This window comes from Pelophylax lessonae, assembly GCF_965119305.1.
Source record: "Pelophylax lessonae genome assembly, chromosome: 3".
NCBI lineage: Eukaryota > Metazoa > Chordata > Amphibia > Anura > Ranidae > Pelophylax > Pelophylax lessonae.
The window spans coordinates 324,424,363-324,443,075 of record NC_138770.1 but is presented as its reverse complement, the minus strand read 5'-3'; the positions used below and the strand labels follow the sequence as shown (position 1 = coordinate 324,443,075).

At 37.8% G+C, this 18,713-nt stretch overlaps 1 protein-coding gene across 1 annotated transcript in view; it reads left to right on the top strand.

Moving 5' to 3' along the window:
* The window catches only part of CSMD1 (CUB and Sushi multiple domains 1), a 2,644,830-nt gene that overhangs the window by 1,589,949 nt on the left and 1,036,168 nt on the right, over positions 1 to 18,713 (top strand). The window contains exon 8 of the mRNA XM_082250071.1: positions 9,786 to 9,873. Coding sequence (XP_082106197.1) covers positions 9,786 to 9,873 — 88 coding nt within the window. The remainder of the gene's footprint in view (positions 1 to 9,785; positions 9,874 to 18,713) is intronic.

Genomic DNA, 18,713 nt, shown 5'->3' with positions numbered 1-18,713 from the left:
CATCCTGTCTTCCATGTGTCTCTACTGAAGCCCCATGTTCCTAACCAAGGAATAAGGCCTACTATCTCACCTCCACCTCCTGTACAAGTGGAAGGTGGAGAAGAATTTGAGATAAAAGACATTTTGGATTCCAGTTTCAATAGAAGAAGACTCCAGTATCTTGTACGATGGAAGAACTATGGGCCCCAAGATGACACCTGGCTGAATACCTCCGATATACATGCCCCTAGACTGATTCGCAATTTCCACTCGAAATATCCGGAAAAAACAGTTCTAGAGGCCTTCCGGAGCCGGCCTTAAGGGGGGGGTACTGTAATGTTCTGGTACCTCTGGTACCCTTGTCTCCATATTTCTCCTCTCCTAATTGCGTCCCATCTTGTGTAACAAGGGACGCATATACCTTTAAGACCGGATGACATCATTGCCGAGCGCCGCTATGAGCGGCTATTTCAATCGCCGGTTTGCTCTCACTCATCGCTCGTTCAAACCGCATGTTCACCGCACCTACTCCTGTGAAGTCGGAGCTGCTGACATTCTCCCTTGCTGAACTGAAGCCGGAAACCTCGCTGGTGATCCGTATCTCGCTACGGGATCACCCCTCTCCAATGGACACTGTTACTCCTAAACCTATCTAAGTGATAAGTACCCCGCAGGGGATTCTTACTAACCAATCTCCTACTGTCATCTACTGCAATTACCAAGACTATCTGTATCTATCTATTCACTATCATCTGCATAGACTGTTAGCTCTTGGGACTACCTTCAACTATCCTTGCACTAGGTTACTCTGTCTAAGTATACTCCATCTGTGTCCTCTTACCATCTGCACTATACTTGACATTAGAACCTATCTGCTTTACCATCACCTGCAACTCTCCTAATACTACTTCTAGTGCTCACCATACAATAGCCTGTCTCTCATCTATATATCCTCATATATTCTATCCCTCCATTAAACATCTATTAATATATATATGGTATATAACAGGCTGTACACGGTGATGAAGTCCTGAGAGTTGGATATGTTTGTTCAACAGATTCTCTACAAGGCTACTGAGTGTAATAATTCTGCAGCTGTAAATCCATCCACTAACAAAAACGCATGAACGTTACAGGCCTGAACTACCAGGGGCCAACTGCTGTTTACATATAAACAACTACGGATAGTATCAACCTGTGATTACATCTTTGGAAGCTAGACTTTCGGGAGCCAGGGCACCACGGGTAGGAGTGAATCCCCCCCCAACAGAAAAGGAGTGGTTAGAAAGAGGCGTAACTATGGGAGGGGGAAATGGTCCAATCTGGGAGGAGATACGCTCACAGGAAGTGACAGAGCAAGATAGCTGAACCAATGAGAATTGCCCTATACAAGGCTATGGGAGATGGGTCTATATTAGGTTCGGTGAGAGAGGGTGACTTCCTGTTTGGCATGGGAGAGCGAGAGCCATCACTAGAGGTAATTATGGATTAAGGATTAAGGGTTTACATTGTATATTTTATTTGTGTGTCGGTCATAGTGTGTGTATATGAGTCTATACTCTATGCATTGTATTTGTTGAGTTAAACTAGGAATCTTTTACATTTTGTAGTATGTACAATAGTTGGATTGATGTAAATTAAGTAGGCTTTGCAAACCTTATACAAATAAATAATTGCTGTGTTAAAGTTTTCATTCAGTCATAGAACTCTCATTATTAACCCAAATATTGTCTGAGATAAATTAACTCTCATATATTTTTGGTAACATAATTGGCAACCATGAAGCATTGATCAGTCTGAAAATTTTTAATACAGCAAATACCAAGATGAGTCTATACTCTATGCATTGTATTTGTTGAGTTAAACTAGGAATCTTTTACATTTTGTAGTATGTACAATAGTTGGATTGATGTAAATTAAGTAGGCTTTGCAAACCTTATACAAATAAATAATTGCTGTGTTAAAGTTTTCATTCAGTCATAGAACTCTCATTATTAACCCAAATATTGTCTGAGATAAATTAACTCTCATATATTTTTGGTAACAATAATATATGACCAACTTAACCAAAAAAACATGCATACATTTTTTTTTTTTTTATGCATAGAGATATATACAATGATTTGGCAAGAGACTACAGGACCCTTCCAGATACTTTGTGAATGGCTTGATCTATCTCCCAAGTATCATGGGAAACATAATTAAAAACACAGTTATGGTAAACTCTTTCTTTCCTAATGCATCCACCATTTATTTTTTTTGGCAATTCTATGAACGCTTTTTCTAAAGTTGCTCCTAAAATTCTTATCATTATTAAATTATATTTATTGTTAAATCTTTTTCTTTTTTTAACACCACAAGAAAAAAAGGTTTGGACAAATGTAAGTGACAGCGCATTTACAGTCCAGCAAAGTAAAAATGCATCTTAGTTATTTCAACCCTTGGTCATAACTAAAATACTTTTCTGATATGGAGGTAGCCACTTGAAGTCTGAAATTAATTACTTTTAGATTAGAATAAAGAAGTTGACAGTGATGTGCTTGGAATGACCCCAGAAATAAAGTAGCTTAGGTCTTATAGTTACATTCAAGACCATACATTTCCCGAGATCCAAATGCAATTATAAAAATATGTGATTGCAAATAGTGGGGGTGCACTGTGAAATGACTGTCTTTATAATAGTGTGTGTATGTGTGCGTGTGTGTATATATATATATATATATATATATATATATATATATATATATATATATATATAAATATATACATACAGTATCTCATAAAAGTGAGTACACCCCTCACATTTTTGTAAATATTTTATTTTTTTTTTTTTTTTTCAAATATAAATTTTATTCAGGAAGTTCAGCTTAAATACATTTACAATTCAACAAATAATACAACCTCATTTTAACCTTTGTTAATCTCAATCTTTTATCATTTACTTTAGCTTATATTCCTTCCTTATTTTCCCCCTTTTTTTTCCCCCCTTCATATCCATCCCTCCCCCCTCCCTCCCCTCAAAAACAGAGAGAAAAGAAAAAAAAAAAAAAAAAAAAAAAAAAAAAAAAAAAAGGGAATGGGTTCACCCGCTCCGCTGACATCTGCCTGGAGGACCCCTTATCCTTCCGCTATATTCCTTTATTTCCCTTACCTCTACTCTCCTAAGAGTTTTTTCCCTTCTTCCGAAACTATAAAGAGGTTCCATGCTTCCCATATCTTTTTATATTTCTCCTGTCTATTTTGGGAGAAGGCAATTAACTCTTCCATTCTTCTAGTTTCCTCTACTCTGTGTATCCATTCCACCATCGATGGGGGTTGTGTTTTTTTCCAGTTGCCTGGAATACATGCTTTAGCTGTATTCACTAAGTACGGTATAATAGAATTTTCATATCTTCCCCCCGGTATATCTGACCCCTGCAACAGGAAAAAGAGCGGGTTTTCTTCAATTTTATATTCCGTAAATTTTTGAATAGTATTTTTTACCCCCCCCCAGAATGGTTTTATATCTGCACAGGTCCAAAAAATATGGTATAATGTACCTTCTTCTTTTTTACATCTCCAGCATAAGTCTGATTCCCTCGGTAGCCATCTATGTATTTTCTTAGGTGTGATATACCATCTCGTTATGAGCTTATAATTCAGTTCTTGAATTCTGACACACCCGGATAGTTTAAAGGTGTATCTTAAAATCCTTTGGACCTGTTCACTTGTTAAATTACATCCCAGATCCCTTCCCCATTTCCCCGGCCACGTTAATTCCGGTTGTTCTTCCGGATTTGTCAGTAGCCCATAGGCAATTGATAATGTATGTAGTAAAGTCCCCGGCCTCACACAGTATTGTTCGAACCTCGTTAATGCTCTGCAGTAGCTTTCTGGTCTTGGTATTGATATTAAATAGTGATGTAGTTGGATTGCTTGCCAGAAGGGCACATTATATATTCCCACTCTATCAATCAATTGATTAATTGAGGGCCATCTTCTTTGTATCAGGTAAGAAGAGGCCTGTTCAAATTTCTTCTCTCTCAGGTCCACAAACTGTCTCTTATCTAAGCCTGGTGTAAACTGTGGATTTCCCAAAATTGGGAATAAAGGGGACTCACTCGTTGTCAATTTATTATATATATTTAGATTCCTACATACTCTTAATGTATTCCCTATTATCAAGTGGTTTTTCAATTCCTTAGGTAGTACCTGGTAGCACCATATCGCTCTCTTCAGGTCTACTTCTGTTTGTGCTTGTTCTAATTGCACCCATAATTTATTTTCCGAGTGGTGCCACCAGTCTAACACTCTGGCCACTTGAGTGGCCTGGTAGTATGCCCGTATATCTGGAAAAGCCAACCCCCCTTTTTTCTTTGGTAATATTAGCAATCGTCTTGCTATTCGTGGTTTTTTGTAATTCCAGATATAACTCACAAACAGAGAGTGTATTGCTTTAAAGAGAGTACTGGGAATCTTAACCGGCAGCGCTCGCAGCAAGTATACAAATTTTGGTAGAACTGTCATCTTCAACAAATTACATTTGCCAAACCATGAATGCATCCCTTTACGCCATTGTTCTAATAAATTCTTCGTTTTTGCAATCAGGGGCAAGAAATTGAGATCGTACACCCGTGTTAATTTCGCTGGTATTAATGTCCCTAAGTACTTCACCGCCTCTTCTTTCCATTTGAAGCCGAAACTGCTTTTTAGCGCGTTTACCTGGGGTAAAGGTACCCCTATTCCCATCGCTTCTGACTTCCCGAAGTTAATTTTCAGATATGACATAGCCCCAAATTTTTTAAACTCTTGTATTAGATTTGGCAGTGATATACCTGGGCTAGATAATGAAAATAGTAGATCATCCGCATAAGCGGCAATTTTATATTGTTTCCCTTTTATCTTTACCCCCTTTATATCTTGGTTTAATCGAATTCTACATAAGAACGGTTCTAGACTTAAAGCAAAGAGTATGGGCGATAAAGGACATCCTTGCCTTGTGCCATTTCGTATTGGGAAGGCATTTGACAATATACCATTAGCTTTTACCCTAGCTATTGGCTCTGTATAGACTCTGGTGATTTTTTCTAACATCTCTTTCCCTAATCCGATATATTTGAGCACAGCAAACATGAAAGGCCATCCCACCCGGTCAAATGCCTTCTCTGCGTCTGTGCTCAACACTACGCACGGTATCTTTTTTTCCTTTACTACTTGTACTAAGTTAAGGATTCGGGTGGTATTATCCCTTGCTTCCCTTGATGACATGAAGCCTACCTGATCTAAGTGAACTAGGCTAGGGAGGACCTTTGCCAGTCTATTTGCGAGTATTTTAGTAAATATTTTTAGATCCACGTTTAGGAGAGATATTGGTCTATAGCTGCTGCATGATGACGGGTCTTTACCTTCTTTTAATATCAGGGATATATGAGCCGTAAGTGTGTCTCTAGTTAGCTTTCCATCCATGTCTGATGCATTAAACAGTCTTGCTAAATATGGGCCTAGAATGTGAAACAGTGTTTGATAATATTGAATCGTTAGCCCATCTGGGCCTGGTGCTTTCCCCGGTTTCATAGATTTAAGAGCTTGTTGTATTTCTTCAATCGTGATTTCCCTCTCTAGGTCTTCTCGGTCTGCCTCTATCAGTTTGGGGAGCTGTGACTGATCTATATAACTCTCAATATCTTCCATAGATGGTGAGGTTTTTTTCAAGTTATACAGAGAAGTATAATACTTCTCAAATTCTGCTGTTATTTGTGTTGGTAACGTTTTCTTATCCCCTTCTGCCGTAATAATGTGTGGTATGTACGATCTCAATTTCTGCTCTCTTACTGAGCTAGCCAGTAACTTCCCGCATTTATTGCCCGATTCATAATTCATTTTCCGGCATCTTTGGATGGCTGCTTTAGCTTTGTATTGTAGTAGATCCGTTATCTGTTTTCTAATTAACTTCAGCTCTCCCCTCACCGTCTCTGATAAGGTCTGTTTATGTTCTGTCTCCAATGATCTGAGTCTTTCTAAAAGTTGTGTCATTTGCTCTCCCCTTTCCTTTTTTATACGTGCTCCATGCTTGTGTAAATATTTTATTATATCTGTTCATATGACAACACTGAAGAATTATTAAGTAGTAAACCCTTCAGCGCAACACCCAAAATCCACAATAAATTAAAGGTAAATAAATTATATAAACTGTATGTAGTACAAATTCCCAATTGACGCCAACTTGGGACACCAATGTACTGGAGACACCTTAGTGGTTACTCAAATACCTAAAGTGCAAAAACGTGCATCAAAATGACTATAGGTAAATATATGAATAAAAACATATAAAAATATGGCTAAAATTCAACATACAGTGCAAAAAAATAATAAATATATAAATGTGACAAGCAAGTAGCCAGTGAAAGACCTCCAGTGTGCAATATTAGGATACTCAAAATTCTTAAAAATTGTCCAGTGAAACTCTCTTGTGCTTCAAAATAAAGTGCTAATTGTGCATTTCCAATCCATAAATAAACACATGACCAGTGTCAATAGGTAGTCCTTCCAAATAAAGTGGTACAGATAGTCAACTAATGACCAATAGACTTCACCAATATTGCAAAAAATAATAAAGTGCTGTCAGTGCAACTTCAGTCCTTAGATGATGTAATAAGCATATTAATAGACAGTGAAATTTCCTTAATGTTCCTCCTCCACAAAGTATTATAAGGTGAAGAGATTCAAAAGGTGCTGGTGCAGTGTCCAGTGATTCACTCCCCCATGCGAAAACACACTTACCAGATATTGTGGACCCCCTAGCTGTACAGCATGTGGGTCTATCAAGCTGGCCTGGTAAGTGGGACCCAATACGTCTCCTGCCGTATAGTAGTGTAGTACCTTCTTTTTATTTAATATTCATATTAAAAATACACTTACATTTAAAAAGTCATCTTAGGGCCTTTAACAATATATCTTTAGAAGAACCAGTGTGTCTCTCTACCAGGAAGTAACCGCCTGAAGCTGAATGTGGCTTGCGTTCCAAAGATGCCTTCCACCGCTACTGGAAATAACGGACTGAGAATCCAGAAGCCACGTTGATGTGTTTCGCCCCTCCCACGGATCATTCCCATAGACAAGGCATCAGATCTTTCAGTGCTCAAATATAGCCGTAAGCAGATACACTTCCACTTATTTGGCTTCCTGTTTGGTTTCCATCGGGTGTACTCGGATTCAACTACACCTAACATATTGTCTACCTCCATATGTATCCTGGCCCAACGACTCCAGAATATGCCAAGGAGGCTAAACAACATGTTTGCCACTACTTTTTCAATAACAATCCATATGAAGAAAAAAAAAACTTATGTCAAAAGCCATATAGTAACTCACAGCTTAGAACAATAGTAGGCAATTTAACATTAATTTTAAATTATATTTTCCCAAATAACCTATTGCCATTGTGACAGTTAATATAAAAATAAAAACAAAAATAAAAATATCCAAAAAAATCTAAAAAAAACATACATGTATTAAAATTTCCTTGGGCTTGTAGCTCAAGGGGAGGAGGAAAAAAAAAAGGGATAGATTGTATTGGAATCCATCTAATAATCTTAAATGGCTGATAATCCATCATAATAAATATGTATGTTAAAATATATTAGTTTATATGTTATAAATCCCTTGGGTCTACCTCCTTACCTCATGGTGAATGTTAAAAAAATATCAATAGAAAATTATTATTAAAAATTATTATTTTTTGAAGATATTATGACTGAATGTTAATAAATATGTATATTAAAATATATATTGGTTTGTATGTTGTAAATCCCATGGGTCTACATTCTTCATGGTGAGAAAAAAATCAGTAAAAAATTATTATTTTTAGAGGTTTTATCACAGAATGCCCTTATCCAATAAATCTTATCATTCACGTCTACCATTTGGATAGGAAGCAATTGAGGTCCAGTTCAATGTTCAGCCCCCTCGGGCTCATCGTATTTAATAAGTATATCCACTCGGTTTCATTCTGCAATATACCCTTCTTAAGGGTACCTCCCCTCAATTGGATGAAACTCTATTCCACAAAACACTGAAGAATTGACACTTTTCTACAATGTAAAGTAGTGAGTTTTCAGCTTGTATAACAGTGTGAATTTGCTGTCCCCTCAAAATAACTCAACACACAGCCATTAATGTCTAAACCGCTGGCAAAAAAAGTGAGTGCACCCCTAAGTGAAAATGTCCAAATTGGGCCCAATTAGCCATTTTTCCTCCCCGGTGTCATATGACTCATTAGTATTACAAGGTCTGAAGTGTGAATGGGGTGCAGGTGTGTTAAATTTGGTGTTATCGCTCTCACTCTCTCATATTGGTCACTGGAAGTTCAACATGGCACCTCATGGCAAAGAACTCTGAGGATCTGAAAAAAATAATTGTTGCTCTACATAAAGATGGCCTGGGCTATAAGAAGAATGCCAAGACCCTAAAACTGAATTGCAGCATGGTGGCCAAAACCATACAGTGGTTTAACAGGACAGATTCCAATCAGAACAGGCCTCGCCATGGTCAACCAAAGAAGTTGAGTGCACGTGCTCAGTGTCGTATCCAGAGGTTGTCTTTGGGAAATAGACATATGAGTGCTGCCAGCATTGCTGCAGAGGTTGAAGGGAGGGGGGTCAGCCTGTCAGTGCTCAGACCATTAACACTGCATCAAAATTGGTCTACATGGCTGTCGTCCCAGAAGGAAGCCTCTTCTAAAGATGATGCACAAGAAAGCCCGCAAACATTTTGCTGAAGACAAACAGACTAAGCACAAAGAGGACTCCAGTGGCAACCTGTGAAGCTCTGGTGAACTCCATGCCCAAGAGGGTTAAGGCAGTGCTGGAAAACAATGGTGGTCACACAAAATATTAACACTTTTGGCCCAATTTGGACATTGTCACTTAGGGGTGTACTTACTTTTGTTGCCAGTGGTTTAGACATGAATGACTGTGTGTTGAGTTATTTTGAGGGGACAGAACATTTACCCTGTTATACAAGCTGTACACTCACTACTTTACATTGTAGCAAAGTGTAATTTCTTCAGTGTTGTCACATGAAAAGATATAATAAAATATTTACATAAATGTGAGGGGTGTACTCACTTTTGTGAGGTACTGTATGTGCATTTGGAGCATTACAATTTGAACTGTGTGTAGGACATGTAAACATTTTATTGTTGTCTTAGTTAAAGTGTCTAAGTACATTATCAATGAATTCTAAAGAAACATTTATATACATAAGTAGTGGTAACTACAGAAGTAAGAAGAAGACATTTGATTTTATTATTTAATATATACTGTTTAAAAATTTATGTTTGGCTACTATTTATGTTGCCTACTAATAGTAGTTTTTTTCCTAATTAAATCTGATCATAAATGAGGTACATTTGAACCTCAGCAGACTGAGTAAGATTATGAAAATGTGATAATTTTCAATAAAATTGTTTTAATGCACCTGAATATATGTGAACCAATTTAACGGATTATTGGTTGACTGGCCTTTAAGCCCAGTTTGCTTCAATTCATGAATTTTCTGGTTCACCTCAGATACATCGTCATAAATAAAATCAGGAGTGATCAATTTCTTTACAATATGCTAGGCAAGTTTCAAATGAATTGGTTTTGGTGTATCCATTTCCTAAAGGTTGGAGAGGAGGAAGGTGGGCCTGAAACCCTGTTTATAGGGTTTACATTGGATTGTGAAATTACATTCATTACTGATAACTGTATTAGCAAGTGATTTAATATATATTAATATGGAAAAAAAAAGCGATTGAATTTTACATATTACATTTTTTTTTGCAGTGAGTCAAGGAGGCGTACCAACAGCTACAGATATGTGTCCAGATCCTGGAGTACCAGAAAATGGTAAAAGAGCTGGATTTGATTTCAGGTATTTCTTTCATTACATATTAAAATTTACGCTGAGGTTGATTTATAAAGAATTTGCAAACCATTTGCCCAGGCAAAGTTTAAGTACATTTGTTCTGTGCAAATGGGACAACAATTGAATGTCATTAGGCTATATCCATTGCTTTTTGAGTGTAAAGCATTGATTTTAAATGGAAAATGCCGTATTTGCTCACTAGACAGAGCTAAGTGTTATAGGAAGTTGTGATATTTCCTTGCTCTGTCTAGTAGGCAGATGTGATATTTTCAGCCTAAAATAAATGCCTAATAACATTTTTTATCCCCTATTTGCACAGAAAAAATGTACATGCACTTTCACTGGGCAAATGGCTATGCAAATTCTTTATAAATCAAGCTTATGATCTTTAGGAACTAATCTATGTGTTTAAATACAATTTATAATAAAAATGGTTGGTTTCCATTTTATTTTAATTGTACAATGTTACATACCTGCACATGATGCAATGATGTATGATTTGCAATTCCATTTTCAGAAATAAAAAGATGACCAAGACAAGTCATAATTTCTCATTGTAAGTTTTAATATCAGTAAACAAACATGCTGTATGTTGTATTTGCCAAATTGGCTCATCTGAGCTTGGATTAGTAAATAATAAAAAAAATAGGATACTAGCCTAACACCCCAAGTAGTATTAGCATTCTTAACATTTAGCATTCCTCTCTCTTCAAGAGAGGGGTTAAATATCAACCCAAACTAGTGTTAGGAGAAAGCATTGTGGAAATTGCGAGTAGATGGGTTTTTTCAATGAACTACTTCAAGACTGCGCTGTTTCACCCCCTTCCTGCCCAGGCAATTTTTCAGACTTCAGCACTGTCACAACTTGAATAACAATTACCCAGTTATGCAACACTGTTCCCAAAAATATATATATTTTTTCAAGGTAGATAGAGCTTTGCTTTGGTGATATTTACCACTTGATCTCCCGAAGACTTACCGTCCTTTATGACCAGGCCATTTTAATGCGAAATGGCACTTCGTTATTTTAACTGACAATTGTGTTATCATGCAATGCTGTACTTAAACAAAATTATACATTTTTTTCTTAGAAATAGAGCTTTCTTTTGGTGGTATTTGATCACCAGTGTATTTTTTTTCTTGCGCTATAAACAATTTTGAAAACAAAACAAAACAATGTTTTTTACTTTCTGCAATAAAACCTATCCAATATAAGGTTTTCATAAATTTAGGCCAATATGTATTCTGCTTTTTTTGCATCTACACACTATAGTATATATACTGTATTTTTTATTTTTTTATATTAGTAATGGTGGCAATCGGAGACCTATAACGGGACTGCGATATTGTGGTGGCCATTCAAACACTTATTGACACGTTTGACGCTTTATGGGAACCAGTGACACTAATACAGTGATCAGCGCTAAAAATATGCACTGTCATTGTACTAATGACACTGGTTGGGAAGGAGTTAAACAGCAAGGTCAATTAAAAGGTTAAACATGTGCCTAGCCAGTGTTTGTGTGCCTAGCAACTGTGGTGCTTTTACTAAGGAAATTGATGGATTTTATCCCCTGCAAAGTGCCACGACAATACAAATTCCCCTCAAATGACCCATTTTTGGAAAGTAGACACTCCATGATATTATTAGCTCCACTTTTTTTTTAACATAAAAGGCATAGTGAGTTTTTTTAATTTGAATTTTTTTTGTTACAATTTTTTGGAAAATGAAGACAGTAAATAACAACTTTTTTTTGCCCAAAGTAGTTTCTTACACACAGCATAGGCTTACGTACAATTACACCCTAAAACAGATTCTGCTTTGGCTCTCGAGTATGGAGACATATGTGAGATTGTTTCACCGTCTAGATTCATAGAGGAGCCCGCAATCCAAGGAGCACCTTTGGGTTTTCATGAAGCATAATTTCCTGACTACCTATAGTATTTCATGAGTGCCTGAAGTGCCAGGACAGGAGAAACGCCAAAAGTGACCATATTTCTTAAAGAAAACACCCCAAGGTATTTTATGGAAGGCATAATAAATCATTTGAAAATGTCATTTTTGGCACACATTTTTGGAAAATGCAGGAAAAAAATGATTTTTTTTTATTTGTTTACACAAAGTTGTCAAACAATAAGATATTTCTAATATACATCATAGGAATACCCAAAACACATTCTGCTACTCCTTTTGAATGTGGTGATACCACATGTGTGAGACTTTATCACAGCCTAACCACATAAAGAGACCTAAAATCCAAGGAGCACCCTGAAGCACCAGAACAATAGAAACAATAGAAACCCCACAAAATTACCACAATTTGGAGAATAAACAGGATTCAGGTTTTTTAAGGGTCATGGTGAGTCTTTTGATAAACTACCTGATGCTACCTGATAAACCTTTATGCTTCTCATGTATCATTTGAAATCCCTATGTGGCAGGAGCCCAGAAAATACAAACGCAGCATTTGCTGATTGATGGTAATTTTAACGCTATTGTGGATCCTTGTTTGGATACTTCATTGCAAAAACCCTTCCAACGACTGAATCTTCAAACTTTCTTCTTTCGGGAAGATTGCTATGACCCCTGGCAGTGCCTATATATATCTGAAAGGGACTTTTTTCTTAAGTGCTTATTGTACTTACTGGAGAATTTGTTATTTTATTACTGATAAATGGCTTTTGCAAAAGGTGTTGAAAGTGCTCATGCTTAATATTTTGGGGTCAAACCATGCTCCCATCATGACAGAAATTATGGATTTGTGTAATTGCTCTACTATTACATAGTTACATAGTTAGTGAGGTTGAAAAAAGACATCAGTCCATCCAGTTAAACCTATGATGTGTGTGTGTGTTTGCTTTTAACCGTACATTGTATACCCCTGTATGTTGTGGTCTTTAAGGTGCCCATCTAATAGTTTTTTGAAACTATCAATGCTCCCTGCTGATACGACTGCTTGTGGAAGAGAATTCCACATCCTTACCGCCCTTACAGTGAAGAACCCCTTACGCATTTTAAGGTTAAACCGCGTTTCCTCTAGTTTTAGTGAGTGGCCACGTGTCTTATTGTATTTCCTTACTCTGAATAGTTTGTTCCTTATGCTAGGGTCGCCAGTACAGTATTTGTACATTCTTATGTGTATGGGTGGTTCCTGCGCTATCTGAGGTAGTGTATGTTTCCTTCTTATTGCTGCACCACGATACTGGTACCAGGAACCAGTTGATACAGAATTAAAACAATGTGGGTTTGTGGCGCGCTTCAGAAGTGAAATGTTAAAATATTAGATGATGTGATAGATATTTAAATTATTAAACTCAATAAAGTGCTATTTTTTTAAAATGACATATTCTTTTGGCTGGGGTATATTTCCACTTCAAATATAAACGTGATGACGTAAATAAATAAATGTATAAACAATCTGTGTTCCCTCTATACCGTGTTAAACATATTTAAAAGTGTGTTTAACACGGTATAGAGGGAACACAGATTGTTTATACATTTATTTATTTACGTCATCACGTTTATATTTGAAGTGGAAATATACCCCAGCCAAAAGAATATGTCATTTTAAAAAAATAGCACTTTATTGAGTTTAATAATTTAAATATCTATCACATCATCTAATATTTTAACATTTCACTTCTGAAGCGCGCCACAAACCCACAGTATTTGTACATTGATATCATATCCCCCCTCAAACGTCTCTTCTCTAGAGAGAATAGGTTCAGTGCTTGTAGTCTTTCCTCATAGCTGATGTCCTCCATTCCCCTAATTATTTTTGTTGCCCTTCTCTGGACTCTTTCCAATTCCAGCACATCCTTCCTGAGAACCGGTGCCCAGAACTGGACAGCATACTCCAGATGTGGCCGGACCAGAGTCTTGTAGAGCGGGAGAATAATCTCTTTATTTCTGGAGTGAATCCCCTTTTTTATACATCCCAGTATTCTGTTGGCTTTGCTTGCAGCTGCTTGGCATTGCATGCCACTGCCAAGCCTGTTGTCAACCAGTACCCCCAAGTCTTTTTCCATCCTAGACTCTCCCAGAGGTTCCCCCCCTAGTGAGTAGCTTGCTTTCTGGTTTCTGGCCCCCAAGTACATTACTTTACATTTATCAACATTAAACCTCATCTGCCATGTAGTTGCCCACCCCGTTATTTTGTTCAGGTCCGCTTGTAAGGTTTCCACATCCTGCATAGAAGATATTGGCATGCTTAGTTTAGTATCATCCGCAAATACTGAGATTGTACTAGATATCCCCGCCTCTAGATCATTTATGAATAAATTAAACAGGATTGGTCCCAGGACCGAACCCTGGGGGACCCCACTTTCCACACCCGCCCAATCCGAGTATTCCCCATTAATCATCACCCTCTGGACTCTCCCCTGGAGCCAGTTCTCTATCCAGGTACTCACCTTATGGTCCATACCTACCTTCCTTAGTTTGTACAGTAAGCGTTTGTGGGGAACGGTGTCAAAGGCCTTTGCAAAGTCCAGATACACCACATCCACAGGCTTACCTTTATCTAGGTGGCAGCTCACTTCATCGTAGAAGGTTAATAGATTGGTTTGGCAAGAACGATTTTTCATAAATCCATGCTGATTACTACTAATTATATTGTTTTCATTACTTAAGTCTTGTATGTGGTCCCTTAACATCCCCTCCAAAATCTTGCAGACTACAGATGTTAGGCTGACAGGTCTATAGTTACCCGGGATACACCTCGGCCCCTTTTTAAATATTGGTACTACGTTGGCCTTTTTCCAATCTGCTGGCACCATACCCGTCTGTAAACTATCCTTAAAGATCAAGAATAATGGTCTGGCAATCACCTGGCTGAGCTCTTTAAGAACCCTCGGGTGCAAGCCATCCGGTCCCGGTGATTTATTTATGTTAAGTTTCTCAAGTTTAGTTCTAAGTCTATCTTCTGTTAGCCATGGGGGTACTTCCTGAGGTGTGTTGTTTAGTTTGGCCTTACAAGCTGGGTTTGTGTAGCCCCCCGATTCTTTTGTGAAGACTGAAGAGAAGAAATTATTTAACACTTCCGCCTTTTCCCTGTCCTCAGTGGCCATATTTCCTTTGTCATCTTTTATGGGGCCAATGTGATCTGGCCTCGCTTTCTTACTGTTTATATACTTAAAGAACTTCTTGGGGTTCTTTTTACTCTCTTCCGCTATATGTCTCTCGTGTTCTATTTTAGCCGCCCTGATTTCATCTTTACATTTCTTATTACACTCTTTGTAATGCTTAAATGCTGCCAATGACCCCTCAGCCTTGTATTTTTTGAAAGCCTTTCCTTTAGCACTAATATGCATTTTTATGTTGGAGTTTAGTCTTGCTTTCCCCATTTCAGAATAACAATTTAATTTTGTTGTCTCCTCATTACTGCCCATAAATCTTAGAGAAATTGAAGGAGTTTTTTTCTTGTTAATACAACTTGTATGGAAAAGGTGACTAATGTATGTACAGGCCCATGAGGCCTGTATCAGAGGAATCCTCATAAATTTTCCTCCCAAGAGAAAAAATGCAAGATGCAGCACATCTCTTCCCTGCTAGAAACAATTTCTAAGGTAGATTCACTTCATAGATATTCCCCTCTAGATCCTATCAGAACTCAACTCCAAGCCTGTAGGGAGGAGATGAAAGACACTTTACTTTCAGATATTGATAAATATTTAAAGAGGTTGAAATTGAGCTACTATTCACAGGGCAACAAAGTGGGAAAACTGCTAGCTTCTCAAATGTGCCATCATCAGGTGAAGGCCAGATTAGGTAGGTTAATTGAATCATGTCTAAATTGGCCCTAGTATGTGTATGTATGAATGTGAGTTAGGGACCTTAGATTGTAAGCTCTTTGAGGGTAGGGACTGATGTGAATGCACAATGCATATATAATGCGCTGCGTAAATTGATGGTGCTATATAAGTACCTGAAATAAATAAATAATAGCAAGAAAATGAGCTGTAAGTTTGAAAATGACTTGCTAAGATATTGCTAGACTTGGCAGGCTTTACAAGTTTGTTGCACAATTGCAGCAAGTCTGAATTGCATGACTCCAGATCAACATTCTTTGCAAACATTCTGCAAGTCTGCTGCAAGTTCTGGTTCAGTTATGTTGTGCAATTGTCATCCCACCTCAGAGGTCACTGTGGCTAAAATTGGAAAAGTGTCAACTAGAATTTGTGCATCAAAAGCTCTCCAAGTGTACACCTTGTCAGTGAAAATGTGCAGCAAGTTAACAAGACTTACAATTCAACACTGCCATAAATTTATGGCAAGCTATCCTTGCTATTTGGAATCTAGTTGAACTCATCATAGTACTGACAAAGTGGTGTGCAACCCCCCAGAATATAGCCAACGCCTTTTGTGACTTTTATCAGTCCTTGTATAAGTTAAATAAATATCCTGGGACTTCCCAGCCAACTTGGTAAGCCATTTCAACCTTTCCTAAAAAGGTAAATTTACTGTATCTTCTGTAAATAATACCTTACTGTGCTTAAATAGACCAATTTCAGAAAAAGAGGTATTGAAGGTCATCCGATCACTGCCCCTTCATAAGTCACCCAATATAGACGGATTATTAGCTGAGTAATATAAAGGCTTTTCAGAAATTCTGATGCCCCACCTGGCTGGAGTGTATAATAGTGCAGCATCATTGGGTGTTATTCCTAAAGAGATGTTACAGGCAGTTGTAGTGACTCAGCCAAAACCTGTTAAGGACTTCTCCCATCCACAAAATTTTAGACTGATTTCTTTGCTAAACTCTGATTCTAAAAATTACTCAAAAATACTGGAAAATCGGTTACTGGAACTGTCACCTTTTCTTATTAGCCTAGACCAATTTGAATTTGTGAAAGATAAGCAAGCATCAGATGGCACCAGATGAATGATAATATCTAATTAGGTACGTGGAGTCCCATCGAGTGCCTTCTCTGAATCTAGCTCTGAATGCACAGAAGTAATTTGATAGGGTCCACTGGGGATATATATTACATAAAAAAAAATTAGTCTGTCAGGATTTATTTGATCTGCCATAATCTCCTTGTGTATGGTACTATCTGCTCAAGTGTACACATTGGGCATGTTCTCCACTAGCTCTAATATAACAAATGGTACATGCCAGGTTGTCCCTCTTATTATCCTTATTGGTTATTGGACCCTTCACCAGAGCTATAAGATCCAATCTGATGATTACAGGCATTTCAGTAGGAGGTTATGAACATTAAAAATAGGTCTATTTGAAGACGATATTATTCCTTTGGTAACTAATCCAGTTTCCTCAAAATGAAATACACAAAAAGTTATAGATCAGTTTAGCAAAACCTTGTATTACAGGGTCAGTATTAAAAAAAAAACCTATGTGTTGCCTCTTGGGTTACCAAAATCCCCCTATACTGACCTTAAAATAAGATTTTCACTATTATTAGGATGCACCTTCTAATTCTTGTCTAGGGTTTCAACTTACCTACCTAGCCTTAAAACTATATATGACCAACTTTCTCAGGTTTATTACTCAAGTAGCCCAGTACTGAGCCATTTTGAACTCCCCTGGGTGGGCAGAATTGCAGTGTTTACATTTTTTTTATATCCAAATAAAGGTTTATTGATAGATAAAAGAAGATACAACAATAAAAAAAAAAAGATTTTTTTTTAACAGAAGAGAAAAAAAAAAATACAGAAATTGCCAAGTACATAACACATCTCATAGCATTGTGGTGATTGCATTCATGCTCATGTTGTTCACCATATCTAGAATCCAATATCTAACAGCCTAAAATCCAAACCTAAGCAAATCATATATTACACTTAGACTCTCTAAAAGAGTACAGTTTGAGTATATCACCCCTCATTTAGCTGATCTCTGCTTACAGCACCTGGTAGTTAGGGTAGGGAGGAGTGTCTCACACTGACCCCAAGGGGCTACCACGCTCGCCTGTGTCCCATCCACCCTTCCATTATGTTTTGATTTACTTCCTAAATGCTCAGCATTGCATCACCCTCATCATGACCATTTTCTTCGGGGACAACCCAGGCACATCTAACCATGGGGACCAGAGGTTTTAAAACTTGCTGAGATGACCCCTGCACTGATATATATATCGCTCCAGTATAAGCATCTGTCCCATGTGAGCAACCCACACCTTCACTGATGGGGCAGCTGCCAATTTCCAGCCTAGAAGAATTACCTTTCTGGCCTGGAATAGCGCCCTGGAGAGGGCCATCCCAGTCCTCTCTTCGGGCACAACCTCCTAGAGTATACCAAGCAGGCAGTGGATAGGATTTAAAGGAACAGAGAAAACTCTGTTCAGCGTAGAAACAACCTCGCTCTAATAATGGTGAAGCTTGGGGCACCGCCAAAGGAGATCAATTCGATCACCCGATGTCCGTCTACATCTATTGCACATTGGGTTAGGAAGTCTACCCATCCTATATAACTTTTCAGGGGTATAGTGCACTCTAAGTAAAATATAAAGCTGTGACCCCCTTTTGTGAGATGTTAAAGGAGCACGTGTTTGCCGATTGGAAAGCCTCTTCCCACTGATCCACCGTCAATGCCCCCACATCCTCCTCTCATTGGGGTATCGTCCTGTTCGGATAACCCTTCAAATGTTCCATCAAGAGCATATAGTAGCATTGGGATATAAAACCCTTTGTCTCAGTTGCTGATTGGATTAGATGGAAGATAGGGGTCAGTGAAAGGGACCAATTTGCTTCAGCTCCCTGCGCCTTAACCTGCGTGGGCCAGCTGACAGTAATAGTATAGCATGCTATACGGCAAAGCAAATCTACCCTTAAGGTCTGAGAAAGACATCAGTCTCCCATTATGAAACACCTGGGATATATAGTC